The sequence below is a fragment of the Sceloporus occidentalis genome, unplaced genomic scaffold, assembly GCF_023333645.1.
Source record: "Sceloporus occidentalis isolate IW3139 unplaced genomic scaffold, rSceOcc1.0.p SCAF_5, whole genome shotgun sequence".
NCBI classification, from domain to species: domain Eukaryota; kingdom Metazoa; phylum Chordata; class Lepidosauria; order Squamata; family Phrynosomatidae; genus Sceloporus; species Sceloporus occidentalis.
Window position 1 is genome coordinate 27,702,036 of NW_028316985.1, and position 18,262 is coordinate 27,720,297.

Here is an 18,262-nt window from a genome sequence, read left to right on the forward strand (position 1 = left end):
AGGCCCCTGAAGCCGGTGCATGCACAGCCAGGCTGCCGCCTTCCCAGGCCTCCAAAGGACCCTGAAGCTGGTGCACACACAGCCGGGCTGCCGCCTTCCCAGGCCTCCAAAGGACCCTCAAGCTGGTGCATGTGGGCATCAGGCCCCCTTAACTCAGCCTATAGTAGGCCAGGGCTTTGCCTGCATGCGAGGTAGGCTTTGCAGACCTCAGCAGAGGCTGGGGAGCTGGCACACATAGGTGCTAGCTCCCCCAGCGGGTTGAAGTTTAAAAGTTGTTGTTGTTTTTTAAATTTTTATTTGGTATACGTTGGAAGAGGGATAGTCTTATACGGCGAGTATATACGAAACTATATTTTAACTGGAGAAGTTGGGGGGGTTGTCTTATACACTGGAAAATACAGTACTCATTACTGCAGAAGCTGTTTAAAAGACCATGCCTAGTGTGGACCCTATCAGAGGCTTGGGTTGTTCTTTCCCTTATGTACCTTGGCTGCTGATTCCTGAGGGTGAAATGTTGTTGTTGTTGTTGTTGTTGTTTTGTGCCTTCATGTAATTTCCAACTAATGGTGACCTTATCATAGGATTTTCTTAGCAAGATTTGTTCAGATGGTGTTTGCCTTTCCCTTCCTCTAAGGCTAAGAGAGTGTACCTGCTCAAGGTCATCCAGGGCTTTCCATGGCTGAGCAGGGATTCAAACCCTGGTCTTTAGAGTCCTAGTCCAACATTCAAATCATTACACCATGCTAGCTGTCTCATAAAAACAGCTGGGCAACTGCATAGAGGCCAGGGACCAATTTATCCTCCAAGCCACCCTGTAGGCTGAACCCCCATGCACAGCAAGCTCAAATACTTCAAATTTCCTCAGTAGTCTCTCTAAAAAATTGCAATAGGAAGTGATGTTGCACCACATCCTGTCACCATTTTGAGAATAACAGAAGAGAAAAACAATGATATTAGAGAAAATACAGTATTCAGGGTGCTTATGGAGGTCAGGTGTAGTTACTTTCATGTGTTTTCAGATATTTTGGCAGTTTTCTTCATGATTTGGGGGAAAATGCTCCAAAATAATGCTGGGTAGGCAGGTGGGGGCGGGGATTGTATTGGTGGGGGGATTTCAAAGGCTCAGTCCAGGTGCTGCAGTTTGCCCACTATGAAAAGTAGACCTTTCTGATTTTGTCTCCACTTCATAACTAGCTTAGATACAAAGTAAGGAATGACTCCTTTGATTATGAGGCTGAAATAATAGGTCATTATCATGAACTGATTGCTGCTTCTTCCCCGTGTTTAGGTGCAAATTTCCATTTTGGAGACTAAAGGAAAGGTTCCAGAACCTGACCATGCAAAGAAAAAACATTCCATTTCCAAAGAGCCCAGCACCCCTTTAAGTTTGCCTGATAGCACTTTAGGTAAGAAAAATGTAATCAGAACTGTGAGGTATACTTGCAATTGTACATAGGACAAAAACATGTGTTCGGTTTAATCAAATAACCAAGGTAGAGTTGAGTGCAAATAGTATCTTCACAAGAGCAGTTGGTTCTGCAGTGAATGTAGGGAAGGTTTCTACAGGTATAAAGTTTTCTGTCATTTCAGTTTGGTGCACATGTAAGCTGGGCCCAGTTCTAAAGGAGACATGGGTCCACACCTCTTTCTGACAAGCCCAAAGCTTGCGATCATTGCCTTTTTTGAGGTCACTCTTAGTATGTGTTGTGCTTTTTCCTCTCCTTGTTTTAGGTCCACAGATCTCAGCCAATATAAATGAATTACTTGACTTTGACTCAAGAACTTCAAAACTGGACACTTCAGTATCCAGTATTATCTCTACTGCAAAAAATATGGCATCCCAACAGGCTGTTAAAACTGAGTCATCGAGTACAAATGGGGCAGTTTTGAAAGATGAAACTTCATTAACAGCAGTCATTTCAAAACCTGAAGGTTTGACATGTTTCACATAATGTATATTTTGAGGCATAATATCACATTTATGGGGTTTTTTTTCATTGTGACTCTATTGAATCTATTTTATTGGATATCTTCATTTTTTCACTCAGTTTCAATGTATTTGCCATACAAATACTATTGAAGCTTTTTTGTTTCCATGGTTTTGTCCATGTTTATTTAATTTTGAATAAAATTGTTTTGTCCATCGTTTGAAGAAGTTCTATCACTATTTTTAAAAGTCATTACATCTAAAAATTTCATTTAAATTTTTTAACATGGAACACTTACTGAAAATATTTTATTAAGTATGCTTTTTTCAGTGTCAAAATTCACTGTGTCTGCCATTTATAATATATACACCACGCCTGGTGCAGAGCTTTTAAGTAAGTCATTAAGTAAGTCAGGCCTTTCCAAACTAGGTCCACCTCTATTTTCCTGCCTCCCCCCTCCACTTCTCTCCCTTTTTCTCCATCCCTTTTTCCATCCTATCTGGTCCCCACTATACATTTCTTTTTTACAAATCTTCCACTTATTCTAACTGTGATTTTATACTATTGTTTTAATATCTGTCTGGTTTAATCTCTTCTTAGTATTACTATGTTTTTATACTGGGGGGGAAGGATAGGGGTTTTAGAATTTTATCTGTATCCTCTTTTATTGTTGTAATCCACATGGATTCCAAGTGATTAAGCAGAATATAAATAAATATTATTATTATTAAAATATTATTAAAAGCAACGATGTGTATTCATTCAATCCTGTTTCTACCACTCAGTGTGTATTTGAGTGTATTCTTGACATAGTTGCAGTTTTAGGATTTCTTTTTGAAAAGAACCTAAGTGTGTTATACATTATACTGATGAAGCATTATCTCTAAAATGTATCTAAAGGATATTGTTGAAAGCTGTGTTTACTGAAATGTAAATGTGATTTTTCTTCAAGCTAAAGAGACTACTGTGCCCTCAACAACTTCTGTTAGCTTACATGATTCAGCTATACAGTCGCCTGTAAGTACTAGTATAATAAGGCATATTATATTGATGTGTCACACTTGCTCACCTAAGATTTAACGTCTAGAGATTATCATTTTAAAAATTTATTTTAAAGTTCTCTCTTTCTCTAACTCTAATGCAGAGGGGGTGATTTTTGCATTGCTGTGTGTCCCCTCAATCCCACTATGAATTGCAACATACTCTCCTGCGCCTTTGAATTTGTCTTGGTAGTGGCAGCAACGTCTTCCCCCACCACATACACACACAAGGTGGATGCTCATTATGCACCTCACTTTACAGAGAAAGCACACTTCTTTGCCGATATAACAACCAATTTAGAGGCAGCTGGAGGCAGTGGGGAAATGGGCAGGCTCAAAACCTGGTAGGATTACATATGTAGCAAAATCTTGCTCACCCCTGTTCTAATCAGTTTTGTATTTAAGCACTAGCTTGATAGCTATAACAATTTCATACAGGTGAGTGTGAGGGCCAACAGAGAAGAGGCAGAACACAATGTCTCTCCTTTCTGCCAAAGAATAAAAGGCTGAGGGTCTGATGCAAGATTACAAGAACTCTCCCTCTTCTGTCAGATCCATCAAGCTTGTAAAATATACAGATGAGTAAGCAGTGAAGGCTCATTTACAAGGCTCATTTACATATAGGATGGCAGCCTGCATGCCATTAGTTCAGATATTGTCCTGCAATCTCTTGATTCAGTTCTGCAGAAATATCGTATATAAACCACAATGCAATGAAAAAGGCTGTACAAGAATAACTAAAAATCCATATAAACAGAAACATTTTTTTTATTTTTCAGAATAACTTAACAAATGTATGGTCCCAATTCAAAGGTGGAAAAGTATATATGACAATTGGAGATGTGATTTTCTAAATATTTTTTCATAAAATCAATGAAAAGGGCAATAATTTCTAGCCATCAAAATTGAGAAGCTGCTATTATTGAGCCTCTGCTCCACTTCAACATAGAGATGTTATAATAGCTTAATGAGAGAGTTCTTGTAATAATTGGTGAGAAAATGTATGCTTTGAAGACCAGAAAAGCATTGCATACATGTTTGATTGTTTTATGCTGATATCATGCCAATGCACATGCAGTCAGTCCTCCTTAGCCACGGATTCTTTATCCTCATATTCAACTGTCCATGGTATGAAGATATTTAAAAAATTGTTCTATAAATTCACAAAAGCAAATATTGATTTTGTCATTTTATATAAGGGACACCATTTTACTATAACATTGTATTTAATGGGACTTGAGCATCCTCAGATTTTGGTATCCATGCTGGGTCCTAGAGCCAAACTCCAGTGGATACCAAGGGCTCACTGTTTATGATAAAGTATATACTCTCTGTGCTATTGGCAGGACTTCTGTTGCCAATGTGAAAAAAGACAAGGTGTTCTTCATATCAAGTAACTTAGCAGTATGTGTGTTTAAATTATAAATTATTGTTATGTATACCACCCATACTTTAATGAAACTTGTTCTCTGAATCCTAGAAAACTTCACCACCAAAGCAGAATAGAAGAGTGAGAACACAAGAAAGAAAGTGGTATGATGTTGGCATTTTTCAAAGCAACAGTGCTTTAGTGAACCAATTCTATTTGCTATCAGAAGAAAAGGCCATAATTTCTGGCAAGGTAAGTTTTTATTGAATTTGTCTCCTGATTTTTTTTTAAAAAAACACCTGCAATGATTACAAAGGCAGAGGGAAACATTTTAGAATATTCAGGTAAAAGAATTTAGAATCAGTCTTTGCAGAGTATAGTTCTATTGCTTTTTTCTTATATCTGTTGTCTTCTGTGATTCTGATTATTGCCATTGTAGTCTTGCAATAGTTTCACCTTCATGGTTGCTTCCTACCTCAAGTTATTTTAAGATCTCTGTCCCCTAGAGTGACAGGTCCATGACCAACATTCAGAGTTAAGCTCAATTAAATCTTATTCATTACAATGGGAGAGATTTAAATGTATCTTTTCAATATCACTAGGTTTTTACAGCATTCACATTTGGTGGGAGTACATTCTGTACAGGCATATCTTTACATCACTAATGGGTGGATTGTATTATAGGTTGAATCTCCCTTATCCAAAATGCTTGGGACCAGACGTGTTTTGGATTTTGGATATATTTTTTTTAATTTTGTAATACCCTTATTTGCATATATGAACATATACCCTGGAAATGGTACCCCAGTCTAAACACAAAATTTATTTATGTTTCATATACACTTTATGCATATATATTGAAGGTAATTTTATACAATTTGTGCATGAAACAAAGTTTGTTTACATTGTTTACATTGAATCATCAGAAAGCAAATGTGTCACTATCTCAGCCACCTACAAAAAAAGTTTTAGTTTTTGGAATATTTTGGATTTCAGAATTCTGGATAAAGGAGACTCAACATGTATTAACATAAATCAGGCACAGGTTTTAGATGTCCAGTCTGCAAAGAAACAACATGCTAGAGTTGGTTTCTTTGGATTGTTGTAAAATTATGGAATAAATGAATGATTAGTTCATCTGTGTTTTGTTTTGCTTAGGTAGACAATGTAGATGTTCCAAATGACACTTTACTTAAGAAACAGGATCTTGCTCCTGGCACTTTATACAGGTTCCGAGTTGCTGCCATTAATGGCTGTGGTGTAGGGCCATTCAGTAAAATCAGTGAATTTAAGACCTGCATCCCTGGATTTCCTGGAGCACCTTCCATTGTCAAAATTAGCAAGGTGAGAATCTAATAGGCAAACAGATGTATAAGTTTAGTACTGTGCAGGCTTGGAAAGGCAACTTTGGAGTTTGCTCTTATTCTGAGTATTAAGATACTTTTCACAGCTCCAATCCCATATATCTGTATAATGTTACTAATTTTATAGTCTTCCTTACAGGATTTCTAGAGCGATTACTTAGGTGATGCATGTGAAGTTTGATGGGTACAAATACTAAGTCCCCATTATCCTTGGGTGGTAAACTTCTGGTTCTTTAGATGTTATTGGACTTCAGCTCCCAACTTCTCTCACTGTTAGGTTTGCTGGCTAGGGCTGGTGAAAGTTGCAGGCTAACAGTATCTGGAGAGCCACGTTTTCCACCTCTGTCCTTGGCAGTATGGGTATCACCACCACCCCCCCCCGGATCCAAGCACAGTCTTGAATGATCAAATGTAATAACAAAGAGTGCCTCTGAGCTTGTAAGTTTTGTTTTTAGCACATTCTTGAGGAACCTTAACTAATCCATCACTGAAATTAGGAGCTAAAATGATCAGCACATTAGGCTTTGCTCCCTACAATACTCTTTTTCTACATACTGAATGTGAAATAGAAATTGTACATGATGTGGATGTTATTTCCTCCTCTTCAGAGTGCTGATTGTATTCACCTTTCATGGGAGCCTCCTGTTTCACCTTCAGGAAATATCTTGGAATATTCAGCCTACCTGGCTATAAGAACCACCCAGCTCCATGAGAATCCTAGCCAGCTTATGTTTATGAAAATCTATTGTGGCCTTAAGACCTCATGTACAGTGACTGCTGCACAGCTTGCAAATGCCCATGTTGATCACACATCCAAACCTGCCATCGTGTTCCGGATCTCAGCCAAGAATGAGAGGGGATATGGACCAGCCACGCAAGTTCGGTGGCTCCAAGGTAAAGAAAGCGAAATATGCCCAGCATATTTCTTTGTAATGTGTCAGTTAATGTTTGAAAACTTGATTTCACAAATATCACATTTAGCATTGAAATTTACATCAAGGGCTTTTGGCTCACAATTTCAAGGCACAGTTTACTGATCAGTGTTGGAAGCACAGGAACAATTTGAGCCTTATTGCATGAAAAAAGAAAGTGGAACTGGAGAGTAGTGCCTTTTTCTCTGCCTTACAGACTGAAATTGTAGCAATTCAGATCTCTTCCTGAGGGAGACGGTCGTAAAAGCATATCTTTTGTTGGACAGATTTTTGAAACTAGAAAAAATATGCACTTTTACAGCCTGAGAACAAGCACTATGACATCAAATGGTAAGGCATGGAAAAAGGCGCTGCTCTCCAGCTCCATTTCCACTTTCTTTTCTTGTGTCATTACTGTTAGTCTAAATGATGTAACATTGACGGACTGCAATTCTGTCCAAGCACTGCAAGCAGCAGGTCTGCAAAACAGAAAGCTGTTGGCCAATTGTGCCTCCAGCCTTATGTTTCATTTTCTATCCTCAGGGAATTGGCTTTAATATAGGTAAAAAAGAGCCTTTGTCCTCAGGGTAGTATACCATTGAAAACCAGGTGTTCAGGGACTAATGGGAAGAACCACTATTGGATACAGCAGGACTAAATGGGCCTTTAGTCTTATCCTGCAGGAACTATCATGCTGAGGAAGAGATTATGATGATGAAAATATTTATATCTTGCCCTGTATTACAAAAATATTTATATCTTGCTTGCTTACAAGAAAAATATCTGAAAATAATAAATGAAGATGGAACTCAGAGGGAGCTGTAGGATTGTAGACTTTCCATGATACAGTCATGTTCTGCAGCAACTGGAGAATATCCTTTGGATGGGTTGCTCCTCCCATTTGCTCTGATAAGGCAGGAATGTGCGAATTATGTTTGAAGTGCATTCCCTAGTGGAGGAACAATCCTCTTCTATTTTTGGAAGTGCTATAGCAAAATGAACAAAAGCAAGGAGTAAAAACAACCCCCAGAGTCCCAAGAACCAAGAAGTAGAAGCTTTGACATAAAAAAGTAACAGAGAAATATTATGGAATAGTAACCTGGGTTACAAATGTATACTACTGGTCGATCAATAACTCTTGAGCAACAATCCAGCAGTGAGCAGCAATCATTTCAGCAAAGAGAGGATATCTTCTGTCCCCTTCAGAAAGCAAACATTATGGTAAGTGCTTGCATGGGATATAAAAAAGAGGTACCCAAAAAGATAAAGTACGTTCATAACTGTAAAAATTATACCACCTGCTGGAGCTTGCCTAAGGTAAAGGTGTCTGAATTCATAGCTTTGTGTAAAGGCACTGATTTTCATATTCAAGTCCTGCAGATAACTGTTGGGGAGTCTTTGGTGCCAACGTTCCATCAGATACAGCAGGACTTCAAATATAATCGGCAGATATCCTCACAGACATAATAGAAACAAAGGCCTCATAACTCAGTGAGATGCAGATTTTGCTCCACCTTTGCTTGGGTCATCTGGGGGAATCCCTATATAGCAACGATTCCCAAACTTTGATCTTCCTGATGTTTTTCACTTCAGCTTCCATACTGTTGGCCAAGCTGATTGGGGTTTCTGGACTTTGATGCCAAAAATAGCTGGAGGACCAAAGTTTGGGAACCACTGTTCTATACTATGGTCTTAGGTGGAAATAAACAAGTATCAGTTGCCTCAAAGCCCTTGAGGTAAATATTGAAGGCAAATAAGACATTGTTTGTACTGTTCCAATTGCTTTATCCAAAAGAAAACAAGAAGTAGGTAGTATCCTGACTCCTGTAAGACACAGGATTGATCTTAGATATTTAAGTCAGGACCACTGAGAGTTCTTCCAGATCATTTTCTGAGGAATTTGGAATGCAGCATCGCCAGGAAGGGTAAATCCATGACCATTGGGTTTTTCCCTCGTGTCAGCTGTTCAGGGCAAGAGACCAATGTTCTAAACAGTTACTACCTTTGCTCTTTCCTCTCTCCCTTTCAGTTTTTCTTCTCCTTTGCCAGCTGGTTGAGATTTCTCTCTCTCTCTATTTAGCACAGCAAGTTATATTCTAACATTAAATAAGGGTACTAACTAGGCAATAGCGTGCGGAAGTGTCAGCATTCTCTTCTGTTTAATGTCACTTCTTGTGACATTTTCCTTTTGGGGTTCTTTTAAACCTCAGCTAGTGTGTTTTATAAGAACAGCCTATTTCAATACATTTGTGAATGTCTGCCCATGATGTGGGTTGTGATGTGAGATGTGAGAGTCCCCCAATCCTGATTTCTCTTTGTTTCCAGTTGTGTTTACAGTTTGTAGTCTTCACAGTCTCCTTCTATTTGTACTCCAAAGGCCCCTCATTGTTTGGTTTTTATTTTACTTTTTAATACATTTTTTCATAAAAGCACTAGATCGTTCAAACTGGAATGCTGTCTTGCTAATCATTTGGCTAATAGTACCACTCCTTCAGCCTGTTCCCTCCCTACCACCACTCATACAGCTACTTGGAATTTTTCCCTTCCCCAGTGGTTCATTCCTCACTCCCGAATTAAACCATATTTGAACCAAATCTAAGTTGAGCATGTCTATTCTGAATGCTGAAAGTTTTAAACAACATTTTCTCTTTCTTTGCAGAAATGAAAACATCAGGTTCAAAATAGAAGTGGCATATTATTACAGCAAGTTGTGGAGTAGCAGTTACAACTCATAATATCATGTAAATCTTCCAGACATATTTTACAATGTCTTAACTTCACAGCATCAGTGCCATACAGACATGCAGAACTGGGCCCACATTGACTGTACTTTTTATACTACATTATGCAGTGTGGTCTTTTTGGAGGCCCTGGCTCATGTCAAGAGGGTTATGTATATATCTGAATTTTTGGAGAGTCTTCCTTCCAGTAGCTCCCAATACATAGCCCCCAGCCACCATTGCATTAGCTTCCAACTCATAGGAATGTGCCATAGCTCAGTGAACACATGCTTTGGTGCACAAAGACCTCAGGTTCAATCCCTGGTATATTTTCAGTTAGGACCTGATGAGACCCTGCACAAAATGTTGGAGAGTTACTAATTATCAGAGCAGACAACATTTAGCTTGATAATGTTTTGGCTCACTATAAAGCTTATTGTGTTCCTAGAGTAGATGCTCAGTTGCATTTTAAACTTCACTAAATTAAAAAAAAGGAAAGATGGTAATTTGGAATGAAAAATGTTGGAAGAAAACCCAGGTATGGTGGGATGGAATAACCCATATAAGGTTGCATTGATTTTCTCCTTAAACTGTTTTCACCAAAAACAGAGAGAGCTAGTTCAACAGCCGCTTGAGAAGGTGTTGAAAGAAAGCATTCCCAAGAATGATAGTTATTTTCACTCCACTGGAGATTATGGTTCATGGAACTATTGCAGAGCAAATTATTTGAATACTGTAGCAAGCCGGAAATGCTGAATGTAAAATTATTTGGCTTCAAAAGCCACACTAATTGCCTTTTTATCTTTCTTGCTGGTTGATCTGATCATAATTTACAACTGTATTTATTTCAGATCAATATGATTTATATCCTTTGCCCCCTATGCCCAGTTTATTATAGTGACATAAGGTTGCTTCCAATGTACAACTTGCCACCATGGGTTTCCATTCCAAATCTCCCACACCAGAAAACTGGAAAAATCCAGAAGTATTTATGTGGGTATTTACAAAAGTATATATCCATAGATCTGAAAAGGTGTGGTGACAAGGTGAATAATTCTTGGAATACTGTTTCCTAGAAAACCATATCAAATTTCACCTGTGTTTTCAGATATATTGGTGGGAGTGATATGTAGCAAGTAAAAAACATTATATGGGCAAACTATCTGAATAACAGCATTGGTTTCTGCACTGACAGCAGGTCCTGTGCTTTACTGCACTGATTATTTTATCTAAACAGGAATTAAAAAATGATGGTTACTTAAAATGATGGTTAGTTAAGAGATCAGCAATGTCTTTCACAGAAAGATTCTGTTTTCAGTCACCGTTTTGGAAACCAGGGTCAGCCTGTTGTGTCTCTCCACTTGAGATGCAAGTCCTGTACACACTGAGCTAAATTTGATTGAACTCAGTGGGAATTACTTCTGAGCAAACATGCACAGGATTCTACAACCAGGGTCTTTTTAGATTAGAGCTAGGAAACATGTGACCCTACAATGCTAGACAGCAAGCCTCAGAAGGCAGATCAAACATAGCCAGTGGCAAGTGATGCTGGCAGTACCCAGTACTGAGGGTAACATGCTTTACAATGGATGTGATGCCAGAGGCAAGTCTTCCAACAAACTCTGAGTCAGATATGGTGACATCACATGGGAAACAGATATAGGTCTGAAGATGCACTAAATGCAGTCTGAAAGATCATAAATGTGTAGATATTGCTCATTCCAGTCTTGCTCTAGATGTAGCTTTGTTATTCTTCTGGCTTGTATTTCATATTCATGCTATTTTATTGGAAGTCAAATATTTTCATTTATAGTAACTTAAAATGTATAGAATATTTTAATATATTCATTTTTGTAAAGATTTTTCTAGTGTTTTTAAACACATATTATAACCTTTGAAAATATCCCAATGATATGCAAGTTGTTAAATTAGGCACTTCCGTTATGAAAAGCAAACTCAGTGTAAATGCACTGCTATTAGTTTCTCATGGGCATAGAAGTGCTAAATTTGTAGATATTTTGAACGTTTACAAGAGTTTTACATGTTAAAGTCCTCCTTAATGAGTGCTTCATTTGGAAAAATGGAAAAGAAAACTGTATGCTTTGTTTTGGTATATTCATGCTATTTTGCACTAAACATGAATTTAACTTTGTAACATCTTATGTTACTTCCAGAAATTTTGTTTTGGTCTAAAAGTAAAAGCAGATTTGCACATATTTGCATGTTTCTATGGGATACATTTTCTTTTTTCATGAGTTTTCTTAGTGGCTGTTTTTGGCCTTACTTTCAAATCCTAATAATGGGGTTTAATATTAATCATCTTATCACTAATGTGCCAGCTGCTTCAACCCCCTTCACATTTTGCCTGCTTTGGTGTAGAATGAAAACTGTTTGCACACAGCAGAACAGACACCTGGTTGGTATTCACAGGTGGCAGTGTAAATTTTTATCCTACACCTTTTGTAGCAAAAACGTTGCGTGGGAAGCAGCTTTTAAATAGGAATGTTAATCTGTTCCTAACCACACAAGTGTACTAACTAGAGGCATTTGGATGCCATTGTAAAAAAATAATTGTTTACCAAAATACAGTGTAAAATGTCTGAATTATGCCAATATACTAGATTAATATAGCATAAAGGGACAATCCAGCAGGAACACTTTGTTAGAAATGGCAGTGCTACTTACATTCATTTGAATGGGCTCTTGGGCAGGTTCCTGTGGACTTTACCCTTTCCTATCTAAATAAGATTTTTAAAATGTTTGTTTTATATTGAAACCTGGTTAGATGCGTATGTGCAATAAAGTGACTATTTTGCACTTCGTTTTTCCATCAATGCCTAAAGTAAGATGGGAATTATTTGATCTACAAGATCAGTTTTAAAGTGGATTATAGTAATGCTAGTGCTTTACAATCATTTCTTCATACTTGCAAATTTCTTGGGGGAAGGCCACTTGTAGTCCCATTTTTCAGGCAGGAAAATTGATGCTGAGAGAAAGTGACTTGCTGAAAGTCACACAGTAAGGTCTGTTTTTAAATAACGTAAGTTTTCAGTTGAGAGCCTTCAGCTTCATCCTTAGAAATGATTAATACAGTGAGAAATACTCAGTCAAAAGACCATGAAGAGATTCAGTGCATCAGAAAATAAACTGTGGCCACTCCTCTCCCAACAGTAGAACACCAGTATTACACTGGTCTTGCTGATGCAGCTTTAAATACTGCAGCACAATCTATACTGCCGCGAAAGAAAAAGCAGGAAACGTCTGTAAAGCCTTCTGGAACTGATAAGAAACTAAGTAGCACTTTCTAATGGCTGTTCCTCAAGAACGGAAAAAGTTGCATCAATTTTGTGTGGCAGTGGCTTCAGTTGTATGAATTTGGCATATTAAGCCAAATATGCCAAGCTGTTGTTGTCATTGCACACTCAGTTAAATGAGTTATGCATCCAGTTCATAATAGACATTTCACTTCACATATTAAACTTTTTCTGAGATGAATTTTCAAAAACCTATTGGAAAAGGAGTATCAGTTATATTGCCTATCTAATGATGACTGGCATCCTGCTAATGACATGCATATGTAAGTCCCTTTTTGTTACAGGGTACAGAGAGCTATTCTATCACCCTTGTCCTTCAGCCCCAAACCTCCCATGCCTGGTAGCCTTCAAGCGCTGAGAAAGGTTGCTGGTGCTCCTTGCCAGAAGGAAGGGGACAGAGGGGGAAGACAATTCAGACCATGAAGATTCAGCTTCTCTGAGCTCTTGGGGAAAGAAAAAGGTGAATGCACTCCATTTGAGAACATGCCTTCATTTTTCCCCCCACCCAAACTGAGCTGAGACCAGCTGTTTCTGTGTGGTCTGAATTACCTTCCCCTCCCCACTGCAACAAAAGCAGCCAGGTCCCCAGTGGAGCTTGAGAGCTGTTGAGTGGTAGGAGGACATGGAACTGCATGTGTGGAGTTACATGTCTTGGCCATTGTATCTAGGTTTTGGTTCTGACAACGTGCACAGACTGAAATTAAGATTCATTTGTTCACCTTGACAGATACCCTTTCTAATGGATTTTGTGTAACACCCATGTCAGAAAACAACATTTGGAACAGTTGTAATATTCTGATTGTTCTTAGCAATTAAAACCACACAATCAGAGGTGAGCAAAGTACAGCTCTTCCTGAACAGCAGCTCCCAGCTGCCCTTGCCAGCATAGACAATGGTGACAAATACTAAGTGTTACAGTCTGACAGCATCTGGAACACCACACCATTCCCATCCCTGTTTTCAGTGAATACTGAATTCAGTTAATTTGATTAGCCTTCCAATGGCTGTGGCTGGCTGAGGATGGTGGGGAGTTGAGGTTCAACACACTAAGAAGGTAACCAGTTGGGAAAGACTGCCTTAGATTGTTCTAACTAGTACTGTGAAAAAATTTGGAAACGTATGCAGTCATAGTCTTCAAAGACGGAGCCTTTCTTGAGAAGGTACAAAGATTGCCAAGAATGTGTAGTTTCTTCCCTCACTTGTCATAGACAAGCAGTGTGCTTCCCTCCACTCTATTCTCCCCATACACTACTTCCAATTCTGGATTGGATCCAGATCTGCCAGTGACCATGGAGTGAAAATTTATACCTTTATAAATTAGGGGAGGCTAAAAGAGTTGTGAGATTTTTTAAAAAACTTTTTGTTAGGGAGGGTTGCTGTGACAGAATGTTAGAATTTTGTTGTGTGGCTTCTTAGCTACTAATAACTTTTGATTGTAGATACAGTACTTAACAATATGATCTGTTGAATATATCTGTATTTTTGCACTTTGAGTTCATATATTTCTGCACTTGTTTTTAAAAGTATGTCATGACTACCAAAGGTGAATTTATGGTGGTGTTCATCCAGACATGATTTTCAGTGTCAATGTGCTCATGCCCATAGGCTATTACATAATTTGTCATATGTCTTGTTCCCTCCTATAGCCAACAATTAGTACCATGTATACCGGTTTTCTGTTGTTGCCTCTCCCCATTTTTATATTGTATAACTATTTTTGTGGCCTGCTTCACTCAATAGCACTTAAAATATATAAATCTCAATTCAGAGTTTATATTTGAAACCTATTTTATTTAGTCTCTAATCAATATATTTGTCATCTGACCCACTGTAAGTTCCTTTAAAATATAAATTTGGCTATATGAGAATCTAGTAGAAGCTCTTGTTTGCTTTTGTAAAATATGTGTAACATCTTGTATAAATCTGAATCCACCCTGTAGTAATTTCAAGGAATAATAGACTTAGTATGAAAATTATAAATAGAAAATGTCTATGTTGTTTATGACATACTCCATCACTTTAACTGAAAATGTTTTGTGACTATGGGCATCTAGCTATGTGAATAAGAAACTAGCCAAATTCAGATAATGAAGTCACAGCTTGAAAGCCAATGTGAAAGACCATTTTGGCCTTGCTCAAAAGTGATTTTGCTCCTATCTTTGTGAGGTAAGCATACCAGGAAGCCAGCACTTATCCAACTCTCTAGTCCAAGTAGAATAGGCACACTGAAACAAGTTAATGCTTACGTTTCAGTGATTCAGTGGCCCATATTAGTCAGGACTAATATTTGGATATACGAACATGGTTAGAAAAGCCAGTCTGTTAAGCCACGTGTTGAATTTGGTTTAGTTTGAAACTGTGAATAATTGGAATTTTCTGTGATGATGACTGGGGTAGCAAAGATACAAAATGCTAATTCATATTTTGGCTTATTAAGCTGAGACACAATCATCTGAACACAGCCGTTTTTGTGTATGATTTATAGCAATATTTGAACATAGTTTTGAAGTAGAGCACATTGGTAAGCCATTGACTAACAAAAACTGGAATGTAGAGATAGGTAAAGCCTGATCATTATTGTTTTACGACCTGTGACTGAAGTGATCTCTACAAAGAAATCCAATATTTTGTACAAAATAAAAGTAGCATTGTTTGTAATAATAAAGTGATTTGTCCTACTAATGGTGTTTGTCTGTGTACTTTAAAACAGCATTGTATCTAGTTGCGCCAATGAAACATTTAAAACTGGTGACCATCTTTAGAGGAGGCAGTCATGTATCACAGTCACATGGTGTATCTGTTGATTTTGGACAATTCAGTTTCTTTAAAAATTAAGTCCTTTAAATCAGTTTCAGCTTTAAAAGTGTCAAAAGGTAATTTATACTTTATATATACAGTCACCCTCCATATCCATTGATTTAATCATCCACAGCTTGAAAATATTTTTTTATAAATCCCAAAAGGAAACCTTGATTTTGCCATTTTATGTAAGGTATGCCATTGTATATGATGGTACTTGAGCATCCAGATTTTGGTATCTACCAGGGTCCTAAAACCAAACCCCAGCAGATACCAGGTGCCCACTGTACCTTCTGAAATCTCAGCAACTAGAGGGGACGAATGAGCAAGCAATCTCTACCTTTCAGAGTCCCCCCCCAGCGTATAGGGTTGTCTTAATTACAAAATTAAGCCAATTACAAAGCACATCTAGGATTCCATATGGATTGTGGGAATATATGTAATGCCATTCTGTAAAACGCACTTGCAGTTCTAATCAAGATAATCTAGTGTTTGGACATGAAGAGCAACCATGCTGGAAACTGGAAGCTTCCATCAAAGTGACACATGGCAGTTATGCAGTTGTAACAGAAGGAACCAATAGCTGAAATGATTAAATTAATATAGTCCTGTTACAAATCAAGTCAGCTCATTAATCATTAGTTTTAAAACTATGACATTTGGACAGATGTTCAGTTTTTTACAATCTGCTCAGGATTGTAGTCCATTGATAATTCAGTCTGAGTTCAGTTTTGATCCCAAAAAGCTTTCACTTTTTGAAGTATTTTCTTTCTTCCCTATTGGAACTCTAAAGTATTACAAAAACTCAAGAGGTTTTAGGCAGTATCCCATCCAAACATGGAATAGTTTCAGAACCATCTGGTTACTGCATCATGTGGCAGTGCTATCTCTCTACTGACTGGGATATACAGTCATCCCTCCATATTTGCAGATCTGATTATTCACGGATTTCATTAATATGTTCTCTCTAGGACTGTCTAGGTCCTCCAGTGCAACTCTGTGGTCAACTTTAACTAAAAGTTGCACTGAAAGACCATTTGTAGCTACTCCAGTGCCATTCTATGGTCAGTGTATGTTGGACATTGACCACAGAGTTGCACTGGAGGACCTAGAGATTCCTAGAGAGGTGTCCTCTCAGGTAAAAACAGTGTTTTTGTTATTTGCGGTTTTTCCATATTCATGGGGGTCTTGTTCCCCTAACCCTAGCAAATATGGAGGGACAACTGTAATTACTTTTACATGAGCCTGTCAAAAGTATTATTCCTTCTGGTCACATTACAAATAAGTACTAGCAGAGTAATAGGGGCAGCTATAGCATGTAGCATGAGATGGTAATGCTCAGCTACAGAAATAAATCTGAAGTTGTAGGAGGCCATGGCTATGGAATAGTTTTGTGTGGAGATGTTTTATAGTTTTGTTGCAAGATCATTATTTTCACCTAGCTTGAATTTCATCCTGTTGGGGTCTGGACCAAGTTATGTGCAGTAGCTCAGTATAAAACTCCCATTGTTAAGAGAACTTCAAGTACTGTATACTAGAGTTAAAATGGTTAAGCTGAGAAAGTTCTTCCTGAATAACAAGTACAACTCAAGATAGTTCCATGCATAGGTGCCTCAGGAGTCAATTCTGATAAACAAAGCACAAAGAGCCAGTGTACTTTAACCACCTATTTCAGTAATTAAGTTGGCAGTTTGCTTGCCAGGTTTCCAGGCAAACAGCTTTTCAGCCTGTCATGACACATCATTCCACTCATGACTATCCATGGGTTGCTTAAGGCAAGGGGTGAATAAAAGTAAAATACTCAGTTTCAGATTAGGGAATACACCACTGAGAATGATTATTTAGAGATAAGTATGTTGACATCAGCTACCGTGGCAAAAAGCCATTGAAAACCAGAAATCTGGTCTGAGATGAATTACATCTGGCTGCTGGCCTTGGTCCATTTGCAGCAGTCTCTCTCCACTTACTGGCTCATTGCAAGATAAAGGATATTCGTGCTGCTACAGTTCAGAGTGGAAGCTGGTTCCCAGCACAGAAAGACACAGGCATGTGCAGACTACCTGACTTGCAGACAATGTTCATATGCATAATTGATCATTTTTGCACTATAAATTATTGACGTGGTAGCAAGCCTGTGATGAGACTTATAAGCACAAGTTCTACTGTTAAAGCACCCATGGCCGACAGCATGTACAACTACAAGCCTGAGGAATCAGACCAGAAGTCATGTTTAACTTGAATAAATAGCTCACAAAGGCCATATAAATTTAGCAATTACTTTTACTAAAGGGCCACTATGAAGAAGCAGAATGGCAGATCAAAGTTTCCATGAGGGGAGGGAAACAAAGAACAGTTACACATCTGTTTGTTTTTTTCATTTCCCAAATCTTGATGTCCAGATTATGGCTTTTCAGAAGCCAGAAGCACCATCTTTATCTACAGTTTTTATCTACAGCAGGTCATCTCGTGTCATGCAAATACTGTGAACTAATCTGATGATGATGACAAGAGCTGTCATTTGAAAACCAATAGTACAATTCTGTACTGCCACAATACTCTCATCCTAGGTAATAATAAACTGACATTGATTGTCTTTGGAACAACCTGTCCATCTACAAAATTAAGTATGATTATTTAGGTAGATTAGTTTATTGCAAAGACAGGAAACAGCCATGTCAAAACTCAAGCCTCCCATTTCAGATCCATTCAGACATGTTTACGTTTTCACCCATTGCGCAGATGTTTTCATCATTTGTCAATCCACAATGATTATTTAAATGTAAGTGGACCTTATTCCAAATGAAAAGAATTTACCAA

The 18,262-nt window shown here is 38.0% G+C and overlaps 1 protein-coding gene across 4 annotated transcripts in view; it reads left to right on the plus strand.

Annotated features, from left to right (window-relative positions):
* The window catches only part of HCFC2 (host cell factor C2), a 33,479-nt gene extending 18,091 nt beyond the window's left edge, over nucleotides 1–15,388 (plus strand). Inside the window, exons 10-16 of one of the 4 annotated variants that reach the window (XM_089527995.1) lie at nucleotides 1,289–1,406; nucleotides 1,732–1,932; nucleotides 2,881–2,945; nucleotides 4,449–4,589; nucleotides 5,496–5,681; nucleotides 6,310–6,595; nucleotides 9,272–15,388. In XM_089527995.1, the coding sequence (XP_089384121.1) occupies nucleotides 1,289–1,406; nucleotides 1,732–1,932; nucleotides 2,881–2,945; nucleotides 4,449–4,589; nucleotides 5,496–5,681; nucleotides 6,310–6,595; nucleotides 9,272–9,297 (1,023 nt within the window). In that variant the 3' untranslated portion in view covers nucleotides 9,298–15,388. Of the gene's footprint in view, nucleotides 1–1,288; nucleotides 1,407–1,731; nucleotides 1,933–2,880; nucleotides 2,946–4,448; nucleotides 4,590–5,495; nucleotides 5,682–6,309; nucleotides 6,596–9,271 lie in introns of those variants that run through there. The other 3 variants (XM_089527996.1, XM_089527997.1, XM_089527998.1) reach the window with 3 other exon arrangements.
* The last annotated feature ends 2,874 nt before the right edge of the window (nucleotides 15,389–18,262 follow it).